This window comes from Hippichthys cyanospilos, chromosome 10 (genome assembly GCF_059441005.1).
Source record: "Hippichthys cyanospilos isolate Australia breed blue-spotted pipefish chromosome 10, RoL_Hcya_1.0, whole genome shotgun sequence".
NCBI classification, from domain to species: domain Eukaryota; kingdom Metazoa; phylum Chordata; class Actinopteri; order Syngnathiformes; family Syngnathidae; genus Hippichthys; species Hippichthys cyanospilos.
Genome location: NC_142378.1, coordinates 4,320,941 through 4,340,420, shown reverse-complemented (window position 1 = coordinate 4,340,420; position 19,480 = coordinate 4,320,941). Strand labels below are relative to the sequence as shown.

The following is a 19,480-nucleotide window of genomic DNA, read 5'->3' as shown; positions in this document are numbered from 1 at the left end:
ACTAAGACGAATTAGTCAAAAAAACAATTATCTTGATTTATGGGTTGCTTTTATTATTCCCTTAATGTGTTATTGCGTTGACGTTTCACTTAAGAGTCCATTAAAGTACAACACGTCCACACACGATCGAGATTCACAAACGTGACTTGTTCACAAAGCTCAAAAGTAAAAAAAAAAAAAAGAAAGTTTGTGACGCATCTCTGAACTGTCAATGTATTAAAAAATACTGGATATATGACTCATAAATATTGACGTAACGTTAAATGCAAATGACGAATAAATAAAATAATTTAAAGAATAAATATGTATGTTTTATGTACAATAAAAGTCGAGGTGATGCATAGCATCCGGCAGCAGATATTTCCTTTTTTTCCCCCCCTCATTTTTAAGACATGAGTCAAGGCTAGCTCAACTTTACGACTCTTTCGGAAATTTAAAAGGCACCACTTGTTTGTGTTTTTATGTTTTTTTTTTTCCTTTCAAAAAGCAGGACTGATTGTTCTTTCCTAAAAAGAAAAAAAAAGATTGAGAGTTCATACAGTACCTATATTGTAAGAAGGCCATCAGTGATTTGTTTTTTTTTTAAAAAGCATAATCGTTGAAAATGTACTTTCTTAAAAAGGCGTCACCCGTTTGGATTTTTTTATCGTTTCCGAAAGGCAGACAAACTGTTGTTTTAGACACTTTCCTCAAAAGAAAAGATTTAGTAGTTTAAACAGTGCCTACTTAAAAAAGGGGTCATTGGTGATTTATTTTTATTTATTACATAACTGTTGAAATTGAAGGCACTAATTTGTTGGATTTCACTTTCTTTTTGTTTCCAAAACTCATTATATTGTTTCATTTTGTTCAAAAGGAAGAAAAAAAAAACCTTTCCTGCATCAACCTACACCAAGATTGGAACTTAACTGTGATTTGCACCGATTTGTAATTATCTTCTAGTGTGACTTTGCGATGTTGAAGCGTAGTAAAGCGTCGGCGCGCTTTGTTTGCGGAGACGACGCTTGTTAATGGTGTCGCGTCTCGGCGCGTCTAAAATTAAACGGCGTGTTGAAAAGCCGCCGCTTTGAAGAACGCTTGGCTCACGTCTATATTTGTCCTCACAACAGCATGTCCTCGTGTAAACAAGGCTACCGTGGCGTCCGTTACACGTGTGTGTGTGTGTATGGACATGTCAGTGGCATGTTTGCCTTGACCTTGACGGCAAACTTTTACCGCCGTCAGGAAAGCAGGAAACAAGTTTGCAAAGCGTTTTGGTCTTGAATATGCCCAAACGACCTTGGACATTGTCTTTTTTTTTTACTTTAGGTCCCGAATACATTGAAGAAATGCTAATCGGGACTCATTAAGCACAGAGTTCAAACCAAACGCGGTGAATCAGCATTTAGCTGTTGCGCTGCTAATTTGTAGAATGAATCCCCCCCCTTGGAAAACTCAGAAGGCTGGTAAAATGTTGGCTTTTCTAAAAACGTCTGGCTATCCATCAAATCACCCGTTGGCAATCATCAGTTCGGGGAACTTTTGGATGCTCCATTCAGTCATTGGACCTTCGCAAAGTACTCACCCCCTCAGCGGGGTCTTTTTCGCGCCACGGCTAAATAGAGCTCCAGGGTCAAGCTTTCCTTGGCGGCCCTCGACGCAGGCCCCCCTCCCCGCCCGAAGGTTCCAGGTCGGGGTCCGGCGCCCCCTATCTCGAGCGATCCCCCGGCGGGTCCTCGCGGCGACGTCCCGACGCGGTCCTCGCGACGGCTCAGCCCACGCAGCCGCAGTCGGCGGCCGAGAGCCAGCGGATGGTCCGCCACATGGCGCGGGCGTCCATGAAGGATACCGTCTCGTAGCGCGTGGGCCGGCAGCACGGGCGCCCGCTTACCTTGCGGCCCGAGACGCCCCCCCGGGCCACCAGGGCCGCCAGCGCCAGGTCGTAGTTCCTGCGGGCGGCGCGGCACGAGCCCGCGCAGTACTTGAACAGGACAATCTCGTCCGAGTCGTAGCCAAGGCCCAGCTCGCGCACCCGCGTCTGACGCTTCTCCACGTGGCACCACGAGCCCTCCTTGGCCGCCTTGGACTTCCTCCGGGAGGTGGGCGGCTTGCCCTCCTCGCCGGGGGAGCGCCGCCACCGGCTCTGGGCGCCGTCCGCGTTCTGGAGCAGCGTCCACGCCTCTAAAAACGCACAGCATGCGTGCTTTGGGATTCGACATTTCATAGCAGTCAGGGATACAGCGGGGAATACAGTATATGAATATATACTGTAATTGTGTGTCAGAAAAAAAAATGTGTATTGTAACACAGAAAAAAAATCACAAAAATGTACCAAAAAAAATCTTCCAAAGTTCCAAAAAAATTTTACTTTTGGAAAAAGTGAAAAAGAAAAAAAAATAATTGTGCAAAATAATAAACTGAAAACAAAAACGCCATTTAAAATTATTCAAACAAAATACAAGTTTAAATGAAGGCAAGAAAAACACAAAAAACACACTTGCAAAAAATATGAACTTTTGAAAAAAAAAGTAAAGTATTAAACAAAAAAGCTGACATAAATATTATACAAATTATACGAAAATTACAACGTTTTATTTTTTAAAAATATTCTCTGCAAGTTATTGGGAAAAAAATACCACCCCCAAATCATGCAAATATTGAGAAAAAAAATCACAAAAAATTCTCAAATAAAAAAAAGAAACTTATATTTTCTGTATTAACACAAATATAGAAATAACAGTAAATTCAAGAAAAAACTAAATAGTGGTTTTAAAAGTATTAGACCATAATAGGAGAAAATACTGCACAGCATCAATGAAAACTATCACAGATTTTTAAAAATTTAGACTAATACAGATACACGTAAAAAATATAACAAAAAAAATAACGTTATTCAAAAACTAACCCTGCATATAAGACAAAAACTACAAACATGGGAGATTTAAAAAAATGCTGGTGAAGAAAAACAAAAAGATACTAATGATGCCTTTCCAGGACATCTGGAAATGGAGCAATTATTCTCTAAACAAAACATTCAACAACCATAATTAGTTATTATTATTATTTTGCTACTGCCAAGCATACTTTATGACTTTGGTACACTTTACGACTTTGTTATTGTGCACTATACATACATATATGTATATATACGTATACTTACACTGTATGTATACATACACACAAATATATAGCCACCTATATTTATGTACTGTATGTACGTAGTCACATACTGTACATATATAAGTTTGTGGGAACCTTTCCTGACTTTCTCCAGGAGCCGCACGGCATTGCTTGTCAGTTCATGTTTCCAACATTTACGGCAGGAACACCCGTACTGTAATCAGTAGCACATTCGGCGAAATGTTCCCCGGGGAACAAGTCCGCCACATTGCATTGCGCGGCCACGTTCAGACACGCACACATGTAATGTCATAATTACATCGAAATATTTTCACCGTACACGTCACGCTCAGCCAGCTGTGACTGTATCAACACGAACAATGTTCGCGCTTAAAATCATTTCGTCCATCATGTTGATTTTTTTTTCAACAGCGGTGCCCCATGGCCACCAGGGGGCAGTACGTCTGGATATACAGTATAACCGTTTTACGTAGCAATTTTTTTACAAAGATAAAAATCTTTTAAAACAATAATGCAAACAAATTAGCATTAGCATCAAGCTAGCTGACTTCAAAGCTATTCACAGGCTTATCTTGACGGAGCGCTTAAGAGTGGCGGGGCTTTTTCGAAGGATGCTGCATGGTCACACGGCTTATTTTTACCCGGGCTCCGGTGACCAAGCTCGGCCTTGAGCAGGTCCAGATACTGTAACCGGACTATATTAAGATGCGCCTGTAATCCAGCGCTGTGTAGCGGTTAGCTTAGCATCAGGGTCCAACGAATGGGCGGAGCACAATGGAAGAACAAAGCCACAGCTGCTCAACGACTCCCCCTGCCTTTTACTACATCACCCACACAAACTGAAATGTCAATCATAAGAAAACAATCCAAAAATTCCCACCATTCACTAGATCAAAGCAGGCGATTTGGTCGTGATGGCCCAACGAAGCTTCGTGAAGCTTTATTTATTTTTTTGACTCCTCTAGAAGGCTCTTGGGGACATTGAATACTTTTCCATTGCATGAGCATTTATCTTTAAAAAAAAGAGCGCCATCTAGTGGATTAAAAAAAATGAAACAAGAAGGCTTACCATAGACCTCCGGCCACAAGGGGGAGACGTGTTCTTGGCTGTGTGCCTCATGAGGCCTCCAGGGAGGTCGTCCGGGATGCGGGTCCATCTGGTTCTCCGGCCCGTCCTCCTCGGAAAACACGTCCTCGGCCAGGGCGAGCAGCGCCGCCAACAGCCACAGCATCACCTGACACAAACAAAATGGCCGCCCGTGAAGCCACGCCAGCGAGGAAATCGTCGGACAAGACTGAGAAACGAGCGTCACTTTGACTCATTTTTTTCACCGTAATTATAAAGTACATGTGTGCTTAAGACCCCCGCCACAAGATGGCGATAGCAAACTTCACAACTTGGTGACAATCATTTAAAAAAAACGCACATTTCGTGCTCGTATTTTACAATTTGACGGTTATAGGGAGGGTAAATGGTATTCCTGCGTGTGTTTTTATGCAGTACACATTTGGGTGCAAATTTTCTTACGGAAAAACATTTTGAAAGTGGCGTTTATTTTCCGTTTAGCCTGCGTTTACGTACAGTGATACATTATACATGGTGGAAAGTGCAGGCACTCAGTTTAACACCGGACAGGTGGCCGCTGCCGCTAAATATTTTACGACTGCTATTGAAGCCGACGCCCGTGCACCCGCATCGCCGTGGAAACGGTGATTCAACATCTGTACTTATAGCAGTACACGCTGTATTGGTATTTTCCCTCCTTTTCCAAAATTCAACTCGTTATTTAGGCATTTTTTTCACTTCCTAAAAGTACGACATACGACGGAAACGTATTTGACGAATATTCATATTTTTAACTAGTGTTAGTGTATATTACAATAGTTCAAATGAGACTTTTTAAACAAGATTTTGTAAAGATATGGAAATTTGATATGGAAACGTGATCAAATAACAAATTTTACATTTTTAATAATGTTCTTGTGATATTACGAATTTTTTAATTCTGTAAAACCATTCTTTTCCCCGCGGGTTTTTAGCACAGTTTTTTTTTTGGGGGGGGTGTAAATCATTCATTTATACTAACTATCCTTGTGACAACTTTTTTTCCGAGAACAAAACTTCATTCTCACCACAATCCGACATGTTCTGGTTCAAACTTTTTTTTTTTTCGTAAAGTACGATAATCTCGCATAATTCCTTATTTTCTCATAAAATGCAACTTAATTCCAAAGAACGAAGTTTTTTTTCCCATAAATTACAAAATTATTTCATAAAATTCCATCTTTTTCTCATAAAATACAACTTTTTAAACTTTTTTTTTGAATGTTTACACTTTTCCACACTGACCTTCCAGTTCCTGTGCTGTTGCCGGCTGTGTGAAGCCTTGCGTCTCCACCAACGTTTTCCATCTGAAAAATAAAAATAACGAGGAGATAACGAGCACTGCTGGAATTTTGGCATTTTCCCAGCTGACACCAAGGATTTGAAATCATCTGTCCTCATTGAAATGAATTGAAATTCCATTCATTCGTTCCAACCTTCCTAAAAAAAACAAAAACACGCTTTTTTAAAGAAGTAAAATAGCCTCATATACTAAGCATGTGAACTTAAATAACAATTTAACTGTGTATTATGATTTTATGTTTTATTCCATTTGTCTCCCTCAGATGTGCACACTTTTGGCCAGCAGGGGGCAGAAATATGCAAATGAAAATATGCAACTACAACACACGGCTTTGTTTTGAAAATTTTAGTTTTATGGCAATATAATTAAAAAATGTATTCAAAATGAGACTTCTCTCAGTTGTATTTATCTTCAGTAAAGCATAAAAAATAATATTTAATGTTGTAAATGGTTTGAAAACATTAAAATACATCTTTTTCACTTTTATGTGCAAAGCATTTTATGTGAATCAGTATTGAGGTTTTTTTCATATATTTCCGGTTCAAACATTTTTTTTAATCTTGTAACCTAGATTTTATTTTACCCCGCACCTGAAGCACATTTGATAATTTACCAAAAACTTTCCTTAGAACAGTTTAGCTAGGATTTACATTTGCAAGCACACGGGAACTGTTCATTGTTGAACATCGGTTGCAAATTTTAATGACGTTTAATGGCGTCATTAAATTCAATTTTTGTGCAACTTGGAAGTAAATATTGATGTAATTGTCTGAATAATAAGTCAAAGACACATGCAGAGATGTAATGCGTGAAATGTTTGTTCACGAGTAGTAAAAACTAATATAAGGATAACGAGTTCTTAACTATGGCTTTAACCATTTCAAAAAAAATCTTCATCAAAATAATCATATTAATGATTATTATTATTACCCGTCTAACAGGTAGAGCGGTCGTAGAAGGCTAAAGCCGAACGTCCACTTTATTAGGGACACGTGCGGGAAAAAAACCCTTTTCCAAGTTTGACTTTGACAGTCGTGTAACTCGTACAATAAAAATCCCCACGCGACCCATTTCGCGTGGCCGGCGGAACCCGTCGCAGAACGTTCGCGAGTCACCGGAATGTTCTCCGGCTCTACACATGAATGTTCTGGAATTAGATGACGTCATTGAGTTCTTTTCTGGCGTCTTACCTGTCCGCACCTTCCCGCTGCCGCAGATCATGGACGCAAGCTCGGAATCCAGGCGTGCGCGCTCCTGCTTCGCTGCGCGCGCGCTTGGTTGTCTCGTGGACGCGCACAGACGCTCGCGTTACGCATTGTGCAGACCGAACGAGTTTTGTGTTTTTCCTCCTAGAGCAAAGGAGACTATTTTGACAATAGTAGTTTTTTCTCTCTCATTAGATTCAATTCAGATCGTAACCATGGTAACACAGCTGCTACCTGGTCACTTTTAGGTCTGACTTATTCCTCCATCAAATGGACACATGAAAATAAAATCACGTGCACATTTTTTATCAGGACGGACTCCAAAGTCGTGGAGAATCTTTTCAAGTCTCCCGATTGGCGCTCAAAGCCTCAAAGGCTCAACGCCTGCAGGGCGGCTTCCTTGTATGGGCCGAGTCAAACGGAGCGTGACGACCGACGGGGCGCGGAAAGAATCCCGGCTGGGGAAAAAAGTACACTTGAGGACACTTTATTAGTTGTCTTCTTGGTCAAGACGGCGCCGACAACCGGTCCACGCAATATACAAGTCAGTCATATATTCTTTATCCTCTGCAAAAAACAACAACAAGTAAATATTAGTTTATTAGTGTTGTACTAAGGATCCGAATGAGGAGCTGTAAAAACTCTGGGTACACATCATACTGGGCACACTTGTGGGGGGTCCGGCCTTTCGTGGACCACACCTGTGGCTTGTTGACCCCCAAATGGAAGTCCAACAATCCAAACCTGCAGGTGGAACATCTAACACACAGGCCCCACTTTCAGCACCACTCAGGCAAACTTGGACCCTCCAGATGAGTCGCATTTGTCGAAACAAAATGGCGGAAATTCTGCCGACAAAGGGTCTTTCAAAATGACATTTTAGTAATGAAGTAATTTTAGCGCTTTAAATACGTAAAATGTCATTTAATACAATCGATTTTATTTTAGTAATGAAGTAATTTTAGCGCTTTAAATACGTAAAATGTCATTTAATACAATCGATTTTATTTTAGTAATGAAGTAATTTTAGCGCTTTAAATACGTAAAATGTCATTTAATACAATCGATTTTATTTCTGACGAGGGTGATCTTTCGCCGATGTGTCAAACTGTCGCACTCCAGCGCCAACTACTGCCCAGGAGGACTCGTTTGATTTAAGATTTGCGTATTTATATCAACAATCTCCAAGAGTACCTGATAACTTTTTTTATATTGTCAATATTGGACTTTATGGCGCCAAATGTTTATCATGCTAGTCATCAGATCCAGAACGAGGGAATGGATGACTGAGGCCAAATAAAAGCGGAGACGGATGTGGATGCGCAGACCACCAAAGCGGAACTCGAAGCCACCCTTTGTGTTGGGTCTTGACAGGAGCGGCCGGGGTCAAAGTGCATCTTTTAATAGAGGACACCTGCTCTGGTGCGGCGCCGCCCACTTTGGACTTTTTGGCGGAACTTTCTATGCGTCTGTTGTTGTTATGGGAGACGGCGCATTCCTGACGTGCGTCACCTGTGACTCCATCTTTGGAAGGCTGCCATTATTGCAATAACTGTCAGTTGGATTCCTGTTGGAATGTTAGAAATGTGGGCAAAAATCTACACTTTGAGGTTGTAGCGCCCTCTGTTGTTTTGGCTTGCGCTTGACAACCTGTAAAATGTTTGTGACTGTGAGAATACGTTTGCATTCATTTCGAGCAAAGTTGATAAAATAAAATAGGACTGTACCTATTTAAAGTATATAAAAAAGAAGTCTCACGAAGCATGTTTTTAATTCTGCTTAAAAATGGCGTGCAAAATGTCAACTGAACAAAAGCAAAAACGCTTTCACGTCTTTTTGTTTTTATAAAGTACAATACATTGTAACAAATAAGTGAAGGAAAAAGAAAAACCCCACGAACCACATCTGAGCTTTTTTTTTATTGCTCCACTAGATGGCACTCTTGCTTTGAAGATGCAATGTAAATGTAACACATTTTCCTTGCAGTATTCTTTATCTTTAAACCAAAAGCCCCACCTAGAGGTAGAGATGGTAAATGAAGCCTCATGAAACCACTTCTGCTCATTTTTTTGTGTCCCTAGATGGCACTCTAGGTTTGAAGATGCAATGAACATTTTTTACATTTCCTTTGCTGTATCCTTTATCTACAAACAAGAGCCCCATCTAGAGGCAGAAATGGGGACAGGAAACCTTATGAAGGATTTGTGTTATTGTTTAACTCCTCTAGATGGTGCTCTTGGTTTAAAAATACACACTAGCGTCGTGTTAATGTAATAAATTTCCCAGGATTCTATGAAACTAGAGTGCCATCTAGTGGAGTCAAAAAATACTACAAGTGCTTCATGAAGCTTCGTTGGTCCATCACGAGTTTATATGTAAAATGTGTGAATAAATTATTGACAAGTGATTGATTTACCATGTTTGATATATTGATTATAAAGTGGTGAACGCATGCAAAGCTAAAAGGAGGATGATGGCGTCACTCGGTGAGTCACGTCTCCGGTATGTAAGCAGAAGAAGTTTCCCGAGAGATGTGCGGTGATTAAAAAAAACATTACGGTGAAAGAAAAGGGCGCCTCCTGTATTAATTATGATTAATCATGGCGGAGCTTTATGGAACGTTGACGACTAGCTAACGTGAAGCAACACGCTCGCTAAAGTCGCTGCAGGCGACAACGTGGGGAGCAGCGATCGCGTCAAGCGCCGTCTTCACGCCATCACACGGCGTTTTGCATTACAGGTGAAACAAGTCATCGAATAATCAGAAGCTAATCGAGTATCAAGTCCATCGAAAATAACGAGACAAATACAGTGAATTGTAAATATTGGAAAACATGACTGCTTTCAATTCTTTCTCATTGGACGTTTTCAATACAAAAGAGACACTTTTAATTCTCATTGGACGTTTTTAAGCGAACGGAGACTTTAGTAAAAGTTTGCTTGCCGTGACCCGGATTCGAACCGGGGTTGCTGCGGCCACAACGCAGAGTACTAACCACTATACGATCACGGCGCGCCATTGGGGTGGTCAGTGAGAATCGAAATTTTGCAACAAGTAGAAAGGCAAACAACCGGTTAAAAATAAGCGGACACAGGGATAATTTAGATTTCGAACAATCTGAAAAAAACGATACAGAATCATCTTATATATAAAACAACCGAAAAGTGTATGTTTTAATTAAAGATAAATTAACCCCGACTTAGATGAAAACGGGCTTGATTTTCTTTGTTGCAATGGATTATGTAAATGTCCAATCAGTTTGTTTTCGATTTCAACCTCTATGAAAGAAAATATAGGAGAATAAACTCGAAAAATTGGCTCGATTACCGAAGTTGTCACCGACAGCATTTCTCCCATTGACCAGAGGAGGGCGACAACGTACCGCCTGAAGACGCTAGTTTTACACGGAATTTTTTGCAATCCCCAAATCAAAAAACATTCCGCGACAGTGAAAACTTTGATTAATATAAGAAGAAAATAATAACGTATTAAAAAAAAAGAAAAGTAAGGCATGAATTTACATTTCAGAATAGTCTACGTAAGTTATACACTACAGTAGGAGGGCTGTGTGATGACATCATTTTTTCATAAGTGCCGTAAACGTGACGTCATCATTTTGCTCACGATGAGACGGAAATTACAGCCTACGCGTACGTCATAGATCTCAAGTACGAGATTAAAAACTTCGAATTTTGTTTTGTCTAATAAATAAATGTAGTTCCCGCTGAAATGTCAAGCCAACAAGATGAGGAGGAAAGCGAGAGTTTGCAACTGCCGAGTCCGAGCGGAGGAATTTGCCAGGGGAGACAGGGATTTGGTCTTCAGGAGTTTCTCGACGGCTCCAAATATGAGGGAGACTTTGTTGATGGCCTCAAGCAAGGAAACGGAAGGTACACGTGGAGCAATGGAGAGGTAAGGGCTCTTGAATTATATAGTTACTGTTGAAAGTTAAAAAAAAAAAAAAGCACCCCAATCGAGTTTCTAAAAAATGCTCTCAGCACACAAATTTACGGAAATTTACGGAAAATGATAGACTTCCCGCTCAGCTGAATAATTTTCTCCGAATTCTGACTGTAGAATTCTGACAGTTGTCACAAACAGAAACGTGGCAATTTCTGTTGTTTGTAGTTTTATGAAGGCTCTTTCTACAAAGACTACAGGCATGGCGACGGCATTTACTGCTGGCCAACGGGCAGCAAATTCGTCGGCAAATTCTACCTTAACTGGAGAGAAGGTTACGGCGAACACCTTTTTTCAGATGGAGTCGTATTCAAGGTAACATTCAGGTTGGCTATATGCGGTATTCCGACGAGCAACGTTCTCTTCTCCCGTTCAGGGTTTGTACCACGCGGACCAGAGGTTTGGTCCCGGCGTGCTTAGTGAGCCGACAGGACGTGAGGATGTCGGTCTGTGGCATGGCAAACATCTAATTCAACTGTGTAGCTTTGTGCCAGGTAGCTTCATTTTAAAAGACTTTACGGAATATCCGGAATACTTGGAGCAAAATTCTGCCGCCGCTCCTCAAACTCAAGTAAGTGGTCAGTTATAATCTAGATCGAGTTCTCTGCATTTTTTCAGTGATAGACCCATTTTCTTGAAGTATTTCGCCCTTTGGGGGCGGCCGTTTTGCCTCTCGCCGTCGACTAAAAATGACATCACGGTTGCTCGGGGCTCAGGTACCAACCAATCACGGCTCACCTTTTTTTCTGTGTTTAGTCACGGATTATAAGGCGTACACGCAATGAACGGACAATTTTAAAATTGTTTACGCACCGCATTATAAGGCGCATAGAATAGAAGCTACAGTAGTGGCTGGGGTTGCAACATGCATCCACTAGATGGAGCTACTGCCAACAAAAAAAAAATCAGATAAATCAAACTTTTCAAATAAAAATGAAGAATAAAGATGATTTGTAGAAAGTACTATCTGAAGAATGGGGACAAAATACCTCTTGATTACATTGAAAGATTGTTTAGATCATAGGTGTGGAACTCCAGTCCTCGAGGGCCGGCATCCAGCATGTTTTCCGGTTTTCTTTCCCAAACACACCTGATTAGTTCATTAGCAAGCTCTGCAGGAGCTCCAAAATGATCCCAAACATTTGAATCAGGTGTTTTTGATGGAAAAGGTTTGAAAACATGTAGGATACCGGCCCTCGAGGACTGGAGTTCCACACCTGTGGTTTAGATCAATGCCAAGATCAATCAAGAGTTTAAAAGAATATGATTATTGATCATGAGTGAGTGTACAGTTCTTTCGTATTAAAGGGAAAAAAAATGGTACCGATTCTGCATCGGAATCGGTATCGAGGGACAAAAAAATGATATCGGAACAACACTAACTAAAAGTATGAATGAATTCAATTCAAGACATTTATGTCTTTTTTTTTGTTTGTTTCTTAGACTCCACAAACTTGTTTCTCTGATGGATCTTCCAGAACAGAGGTGTTGTGAAAAAAATTCCGATCTGACACTTAGCAAGCGGTGGTCCCAAAAAATGCTTCCACTTTTCTTCAGCATGATTTATCCATGTTTTTTTTTTAGGTAGACACGGATGACGAGTTGCTGCTTTTCGATGACGATACCATCCTCCCGTCCGGCATGGCCAATTTTTCCACCGACGGGGACCACCTCCCGTTGCCCCCGCACGTTCGGAAAGAGTTTGACCGGCAATTTTTCGGACATCTGTGGGAACCCGATTCCCACCCGTACGAGGGTTACAAACGCGTCCCCCCCTCCGCTTTGCCTTTAACGGACAAAATGTTAGCCCATATTCACAAACACAGGTTAGCTAAAAGTTCAAATTGCGAAACATGCGTGAAAACCGTCGTAAAATAACGGTTGTATTTTTTTTTTCCGTAGACATCAGGGTGAAACGCTGGAATGGGATATGGCAAAAGTTCTGTCATATCAAAGGGACGGTTTTGGACCAAAAGGAGCTTTGGAAGAGGAATCCGAGCTTTTGATCCACCAGGCTTCCGTAGGAGAACGACTGGCCGTTTTGGAGATCCTCCTGGGGGGCCTGGTTCACCCCGATGTAGCCGATTCTCAGGGACACACCGCACTGATTGCTGCCACGGTAAAACCTCTTTATATTTTGATTAGCGCAGATGCTAACGTTAGCGTCTTGTGTCCAATTTCCACATGTTACATTGGTTTTTCACCATTCCAAATTCAACATAACTCCCAAAATTCACGTCAACCGCTGTTACTGTTTTTCTTACTTGACATGCTTACAGTTTTGGCATAATTGAACATTTTTTCACTTTTATTTCCAATGAGAAAACAATCTATTTAAGCATCAAATCCTCCAAATCAAGTAAGTTGATTGTACAGTTAATTGAATTCAAATTAAAATCAAGTAAATTCATTACATAGTAAATTCAAATCGAGATCAAGTTCTCGACATTTTATCAGTGATGACCTAACTTGAATTTTTAAGATCTTCGAATATCCGTCTCAGGGGGCGGCCATTTTGCCTCTTGGGGTCGACTAAAAACGACATCACGGTTTCTTAGGGGTCACGTAACCACCAATCACGGCTCATCTGTTTTACTTACTAGGTGATATTTGCAAGCTGAGCCGTGATTGGTGATGAGTTGTGATGTCATATTTGGTCAAAATCAATTACGTTATGGTTAGTAATTGATTACTTTAGGTCATAAAGTATTAAAAGTAATAGATTAAGCAATCAAGTACTAACCTAATTGATTACTTTAAGTGTTAAAGTAACTGAAAATAATTGATTACTTTTAATACTTTATGACCTAAGTAAAATAATTGATTACTTTTAATACTTTATGACCTAAAGTAATCAATTATTTTCGTAAAAGACGTAAAATGACGTCTTTGGGATTAAATTGATTACTTTTAATACTTTATGACCTAAAGTAATCCATTATTTTCAGTTACTTTAACACTTAAAGTAATCAATTAGGTTAGTACTTGATTGCTTAATCTATTTGGTATTTAATTACCTAAAGTAATTCATTTCTTTAGTTACTTAAGTAATCAATTACTTTAGTGCTTAATTTATTTAGTACCACCCATTTTTGATCTTCCTTTAGTTAAAAACTTGAAAAAAAAAACATAAATAAATGGGATTAAATATTCGGACTATTAAAAAAATGCACGAAATAATCTTTGGGATTGATTGAGTTAATATTATAGTTTTTATTATCCTTCGTTTGAGTTTGCTAGCATTGTTTACTCAGCTGTTGTTGTGTTTCTCAGATAAACTGTCACAACGATGTGATTAACCTGTTACTGGATATGGGCGCTTATATCGACAAGCAGAATTTTGAGGGCATGTCTTCTTTGTCAGTGTGTCATGTCCTCTACTATCCCGTCCGGACTTTATACCCCTTCTATGCACCTCAAGCCCAAACTGCGGTAAGAATTGACGACACATTCTCCGAAGAATGCGTTCCTACCCACAACGGCGCAAACGTCCTTTTCTACCTTTGCACCGGCGAGGGAAACAGTAAAAGAAAGAAAAGTCAAGCTGTGAAAAGATAAATATTATGAATTGATTCCTGCAACACGGCATGATGCAATTCGGGCTGCAACTAATCGTTTAATAATGGATTCATTTGTTGATTATTTTGTCATTAATTGAATGAATCGAGCAATGAATATTTTACATTCCTTTATTGAAGTACAAATGGAAAATTGATGTAATTTTGTTACCTGCTAGACCAGAGCGGTTCTCAATCTTTTTTCAATGATGATTCCCCTGTGAAGTACTTGTTAAGATAAGTACCTGCTGATCAGTGGAAATTAACAACAAAAAAAAGATTTTAAACATAACGCTATTAGTGTGTGATTTCTTGAACGGCATAAAATCATAACTTTTTTGACAGGATATGACTGAAGAACCCACGATTGAGGCGTTGACTGCTGAGAACGATCAAAACATTGGCCAGCAGGGGGCACTTTTGGAAAACGCAAAGCTTCAGGTACGAACGGTTGTTTTCATTCAGGGTTGAGCAATGAATCAAAATGATTTCAAATGGTTAATTAAAAAAATGATCATTTGAAAGTTTGCCAATTTGTCAAATGCATTTTGACATTTTTTTAAGAATCCAAATGCTGGATGGGTGATTTACAAGACGTGTTTACAACCGTTACTTATTACAGTGGCAGAATTCTACAAACAAGGGAATGAGGCAAACAAGCAAAAAAAAAAAAATGCAAGAAATGTAGTTCTATAAACACAATGCAAAAAAACCTAGGCAAAAACAAGTGAAAAAAGAAAAACACTAGGATGAAAACAGTCAAAGAAATGCAAGCATGTTAAAAGAAAAACTGCAAAAAAAGAAAAAAATGCAATACACACACTTAAAACAAAAGACACCCCTCAACACAAAATGGAGGACTGAAAGTGGCAAAATTTGATAAATAAATGTAATAATAATAATTATAAATAATTAAATAAAATGTGTAAGCATTAGTCAAGTGTGTCAACTCCTCTCCATGAAAAAACGGATTGGACCAGAATTTTACTATTCATTATTGTTATTACAATTTTAAAAGACGAGAATTCTCACCTGTGGCACTGAATGAGTCAATGTCCGGACTCTTAAAAAACGTGACAATACGTCCCTGGCATTGAATGAGTTAATAACCCAAATTATTTCACGGACCCCCTGCAGTCAGGCCACGGACCCCTAGGGGGTCCGCGGACCTTACTTTGAGAACCGTTGCACGACACACTTGTCAAACTTACAACCACCTACCAGGTGAGACTCACAATGCCGGACTTCAAATTTTCCACAGGACATCGTGGAAGAGCTCACCGTTGAAGATGATCGTAATAGCCCTGACCAGAAGCAGGCGGCACTTTCGGAGAGCTCGCTTCAGGTCTCCGTTGCTTTTCTTACGCTAACTAGCTAGTTTTTGCCAATATGAACTTATTCACCGCAAATGGATTTTTGGCCGGTAAAAATAAACTTTGCCGTCAATGGTAGCCAATGAGTTTTTGTGTTTTGCTGCAGGACAGTGAACCCGACTCAACACAATCGTTTGCTTCTTCCTGCTCCATGTTCAGCTACAACATCGAGGTCTCGGAGGAGCTCCTGCAGGGCGCGGCCGAAGCCCTGAGTCGCACTGGATTTCCGCAGCATACGGATACCCCCGAGACCGTTCGAAATATGTCTGCGAGAAAATTTATGTAAGTCGGATATAGTCCCGCCCCCTTCCCTCCTTAAACGTGAGTAAAATGTGGATTTTGCTTGTGTGACCAGGCACCGTTTTCGCCTGTCCACGCTGAATCTGCTTTTGGATCGGGGCGCGAACCCCAATCTGTGTACCGTCCCCTTACCGGTCCTCTTTGTGGCGATTATGGCAGGAGACAAGGAAACCGTCAGGAGGCTTTTGCTCAGTGGAGCTCACACTGAGATTTCGCTCTCACTCGAGGTAGCCTTTCCTTGACTTTTACTTTGAGTGCCATTGACGTGAAATGACGTCAGCGGGAACCCTGCCGAGGAGTGCCGTTGATGTCAATTGACGTCTTTTTTTTTTTTTTGACAAAGTGCCCATCTCTGCTAAAAAAATAAAAAATACTAACTACACTAAGTCAGGATACTCGAAATTGACTGTTTTTTTTCCGCTTTAGAGGAAAGGCCTTTATCCTCTCCACGTGGCTGCAGCGATGCCAGGCCCGGAAAGTCCTAAAATCATCGAACTTCTGCTGCACGCTTTGTCTGACCCGGACGCACGGGCGGCCGACCAGGATGAGGTCTATGAACAAGATAAGGTATTTCTTGTCTGTTCCGGCCGTCGTTTATTTGCTAAAATGATTAACTTCTATTATTTTGCAGGTGTCCATCATAATGAGACAAACGTGCAAGGTCGGTTGGACACCAAGTCCCGAAGAAGGAGGTCAAACTGCTCTGCACATCATCTGCCAGAGAGAAACTGATCACTGTGTGAGGAATTGTTATTATTGTTAGCGTGTTTTGAATTTTCAACTCATTCAATCCCAAAGACGTATTTATACGTCTTTACAGAGTCCAGGCGTTCATTCCCCCCCCCCCACACACACACGTATCCGCACAGCTCTCTCACTCACAGCCACAAGCAACCTGCCCTTATGCATAGCCAAGATACCACCACATAAGCCTGTTTTTTTAAAAACACATCGCATTTATAATCAGGTTTGATAAAATACGGTGAGTTGGAAACTTGCAGCTCCAAAGCTCAACTCCTGCGCTTGCTGTCATCCAGAATGCCAGCAAGGCGGTATCGCTCCTGCTCTCCCACAGAGCCCGAACGGATCTCCTCTGGAGCGGACACTCGCCTCTTTCCCTAGCCATAGCAAGTGGCAATGACATGGTAACTGCCATGACGCTTTACATTTTTGCATTTGGTCACTGATGGCAAACTGCTGGCCTGTTGACTGCAAATTCAATTCAATTCATGCTAATTGTACTTACCTTGTGTAGGCAGTGGAGGCGCTGTTGAAAGGGGGTGCAGATCCCAACATTCCGCTGGGCTACGGGGTGGGCAATGCCCTTTGTGCCGTCAGTAACTTCAGCTACAACTTGGATGACAAAAGGGAAAAACTGGTACTGAGTTTATTTACATTCAAATACGTTGAGTGAAAAAAACAACAAGATTGTTTTGTACGAATTGCAAATGTATTAAGGTAATCCTATGCGTGATGTAGCTGGACATGTTGGAAAAAGCTGGTGCTGACATGTTGATGATCATTCAAGTCGGTGATGTAGAAGGGACCGCCGTTGACTACGCACACTTTTCTTTCAATCAGGTAAGGAAATATATATGCCATACAGAATAATTAAGTAAATAAAGTCAAACGTGTTATGCTAATCGCTGCTGATCTGCGCAACATAATGGCGTGTGTGGCAAAATGGCTCCCTATTCCACAAACGCTAAACCTAAGTCACATTCCACAAACGCAAGAATATTATATTTAGACTACTGGGGCCACATAGGACAAATGATTGCAAGGGAGTATTTGGGTTTAACTTAACAGTGACAACAGCAGGGGCCTCAAAATTGAACCCTGTGGAACACCATAAGAAAGTGAGATGGATTGGGACGCAACAGATCTATAAAAATCGCTCATGGCCACCTGGTGCTTCAAACGAGCCAACAGATGGAAGGCCATCAGCGCATATATCCTCCAGAGACGCAGCCTATTCATTTGTGTCCCCTGTTGTGTCTGTGTTGTCTCAGCAAGACAGCAAAGTTCATTGAATCCCAGCCAAACACATGAAACATCATTGGAAAGGCCAGGATGTCCTCTACTGAGTGCACTAGGACTCTCCAATGAGTCCAAAGCTGGAGACCACAAAACAAACGCCCAGTGGACACGAATGAATAAACTGGGTCTCATATTTTAAAATACAGCTAACAGTATCTAATAGAAGTTGTGTGTGAAATCGCCACGTAGGACTCACGCATTGCCAACACACCCTTCAATGCGCTCAACATGGAGGAGAAAGAAATATTCCAAACACGGCGTCACCTGCTGGGCCTCATGGGAGATCTGCTTCGATGCAAAGCTATCAGTAGAGAGAGAGAGAAATTAGAGCGGGAGAATGGTGAGTATTGTATTTAGTTGCATGAAATGTGTCATATATATATATATATATATATATATATATATATATATATATATATATATATATATATATATATATATATATATATACTTTCCTCTTAGGTGAAGATGCTGGTGCTTCTGATAACAAAACTCTCATAGAAAGGTAGCATAAACCTAAACTGTCCTATTGGTTGAAGATATCATGATTAGCATCTCTGACCTGAAACATTTTTTCCAGGAGTCCATTTAAGTTCTGCTACCATTGCGGCCGCTCTGCAGCGGTGACACTCATTGCTTGTAATCGCTGTAAAAAGGTTCTTTTCTGTTCGACCAATTGTAAACTCAAAGCGTGGAACCAGGAACACAAGCAAGAGTGTGTCCGGAAACGACACGTGAGGAGGAAAATTCGGCGCAGGATGTCACATCCCCCGGACCCGTTGGAGATTTGGGAAAGACTAGATCGATTTTTACATCATTCAAATAAGGGGCTCCTCCAAAATTCAGAATGGATTGGGCCCAATGAGTCCGATGACCACCCGGTGCACCTTTGACCTATGACCTGAAGTGGTGCTGGAGGTTACCTACATTTGCATACAAATAGGAAACGCTGTCACTTAACTAAAATTGAATTAAATTGAATACGACACAAGAGTAGGGTTTTAAGGTGGGGCTTCAAGCGAGGGTTAGGATTTCATAAAAAGGTTTTGAACTCAGGTTATGGTTTCAAAGTTGGGTTTGAAACTGGAGTTAGGGTTTCAAATGTAGGTTTCGAAACTGGAGTTAGGGTTTCAAAATAGGTTTAGGGCATAGGTGTCGATCTCCGGTCCTTGAGGGCTGGCATCCTGCATGTTTTCTCTCCCCAATACACCCGATTCAAAAAGACTTAGGGTTTCAAACTAGTTTTAGGGTTTCAAATTAAGGTTTTAGATCGGGTTTGGCATTTTGAAGCCAGGTGCTACGATCGGGATGGTATTTCAGAGAAGGGCGTCAACCTTTCAGAGTTGGGTTTTAAACAAGGGTTAGTGTTTCAAATTAGGGTGTCAAATCAGTTAGGGTTTCAAAATTAAGGTGTAAACCTCAGCAACACATGAAATATTGTTAATACTTGACCTCGGAAATGTTCTTCTGGATGAGTGGACGGGAAGAATCCTACAGAAATCCAAGTATGGCATCA

General features: G+C 40.8%; 2 protein-coding genes and 1 non-coding gene across 3 annotated transcripts; 1 reads left to right on the top strand and 2 right to left on the bottom strand.

The window, feature by feature from the left end:
• Nucleotides 1–54: 54 nt before the first annotated feature.
• Nucleotides 55–6,827, bottom strand: artn (artemin). The gene is made up of 4 exons (XM_088426137.1): nucleotides 6,719–6,827; nucleotides 5,471–5,532; nucleotides 4,190–4,355; nucleotides 55–2,160 (listed from the first exon to the last, which is right to left on the bottom strand). Exons 1-4 carry the CDS (start codon nucleotides 6,747–6,749, stop codon nucleotides 1,751–1,753), a joined length of 669 nt encoding a protein of 222 aa, XP_088282263.1. The 5' UTR covers nucleotides 6,750–6,827; the 3' UTR covers nucleotides 55–1,750.
• Nucleotides 6,828–9,674: 2,847 nt separating this feature from the next.
• On the bottom strand, nucleotides 9,675–9,746 carry trnah-gug (transfer RNA histidin (anticodon GUG)). Its single transcript has one exon. It is a non-coding gene; the product is annotated as a tRNA-His (tRNA).
• Nucleotides 9,747–10,463: 717 nt separating this feature from the next.
• Nucleotides 10,464–19,065, top strand: LOC148416672 (ankyrin repeat and MYND domain-containing protein 1-like). The gene is made up of 19 exons (XM_088425010.1): nucleotides 10,464–10,646; nucleotides 10,863–11,009; nucleotides 11,071–11,265; nucleotides 12,138–12,179; nucleotides 12,279–12,520; nucleotides 12,597–12,813; nucleotides 13,968–14,126; nucleotides 14,597–14,692; nucleotides 15,513–15,596; nucleotides 15,731–15,906; nucleotides 15,980–16,151; nucleotides 16,351–16,491; nucleotides 16,556–16,663; nucleotides 16,962–17,069; nucleotides 17,180–17,302; nucleotides 17,404–17,505; nucleotides 18,154–18,304; nucleotides 18,427–18,469; nucleotides 18,545–19,065. The coding sequence occupies exons 1-19, from the start codon at nucleotides 10,464–10,466 to the stop codon at nucleotides 18,855–18,857; spliced, it is 2,802 nt and encodes a 933-aa protein (XP_088281136.1). The 3' UTR covers nucleotides 18,858–19,065.
• Nucleotides 19,066–19,480: the final 415 nt, after the last annotated feature.

Bases quoted from the DNA above. Each gene is read 5' to 3' on its own strand.
- LOC148416672 (XM_088425010.1), top strand. From the start codon at position 10,464: ATGTCAAGCCAACAAGATGAGGAGGAAAGCGAGAGTTTGCAACTGCCG. The intron at 15,907-15,979 runs GTAAGTCGGATA...TTGTGTGACCAG, and splicing joins ATGTCTGCGAGAAAATTTAT to GCACCGTTTTCGCCTGTCCA. The intron at 18,305-18,426 runs GTGAGTATTGTA...CTTTCCTCTTAG, and splicing joins GAAATTAGAGCGGGAGAATG to GTGAAGATGCTGGTGCTTCT.
- artn (XM_088426137.1), bottom strand. From the start codon at position 6,749: ATGATCTGCGGCAGCGGGAAGGTGCGGACAG. The intron at 5,533-6,718 runs GTAAGACGCCAG...TTTATTTTTCAG, and splicing joins CAGCGGGAAGGTGCGGACAG to ATGGAAAACGTTGGTGGAGA. The intron at 2,161-4,189 runs GTAAGCCTTCTT...GTGCGTTTTTAG, and splicing joins CTTGTGGCCGGAGGTCTATG to AGGCGTGGACGCTGCTCCAG.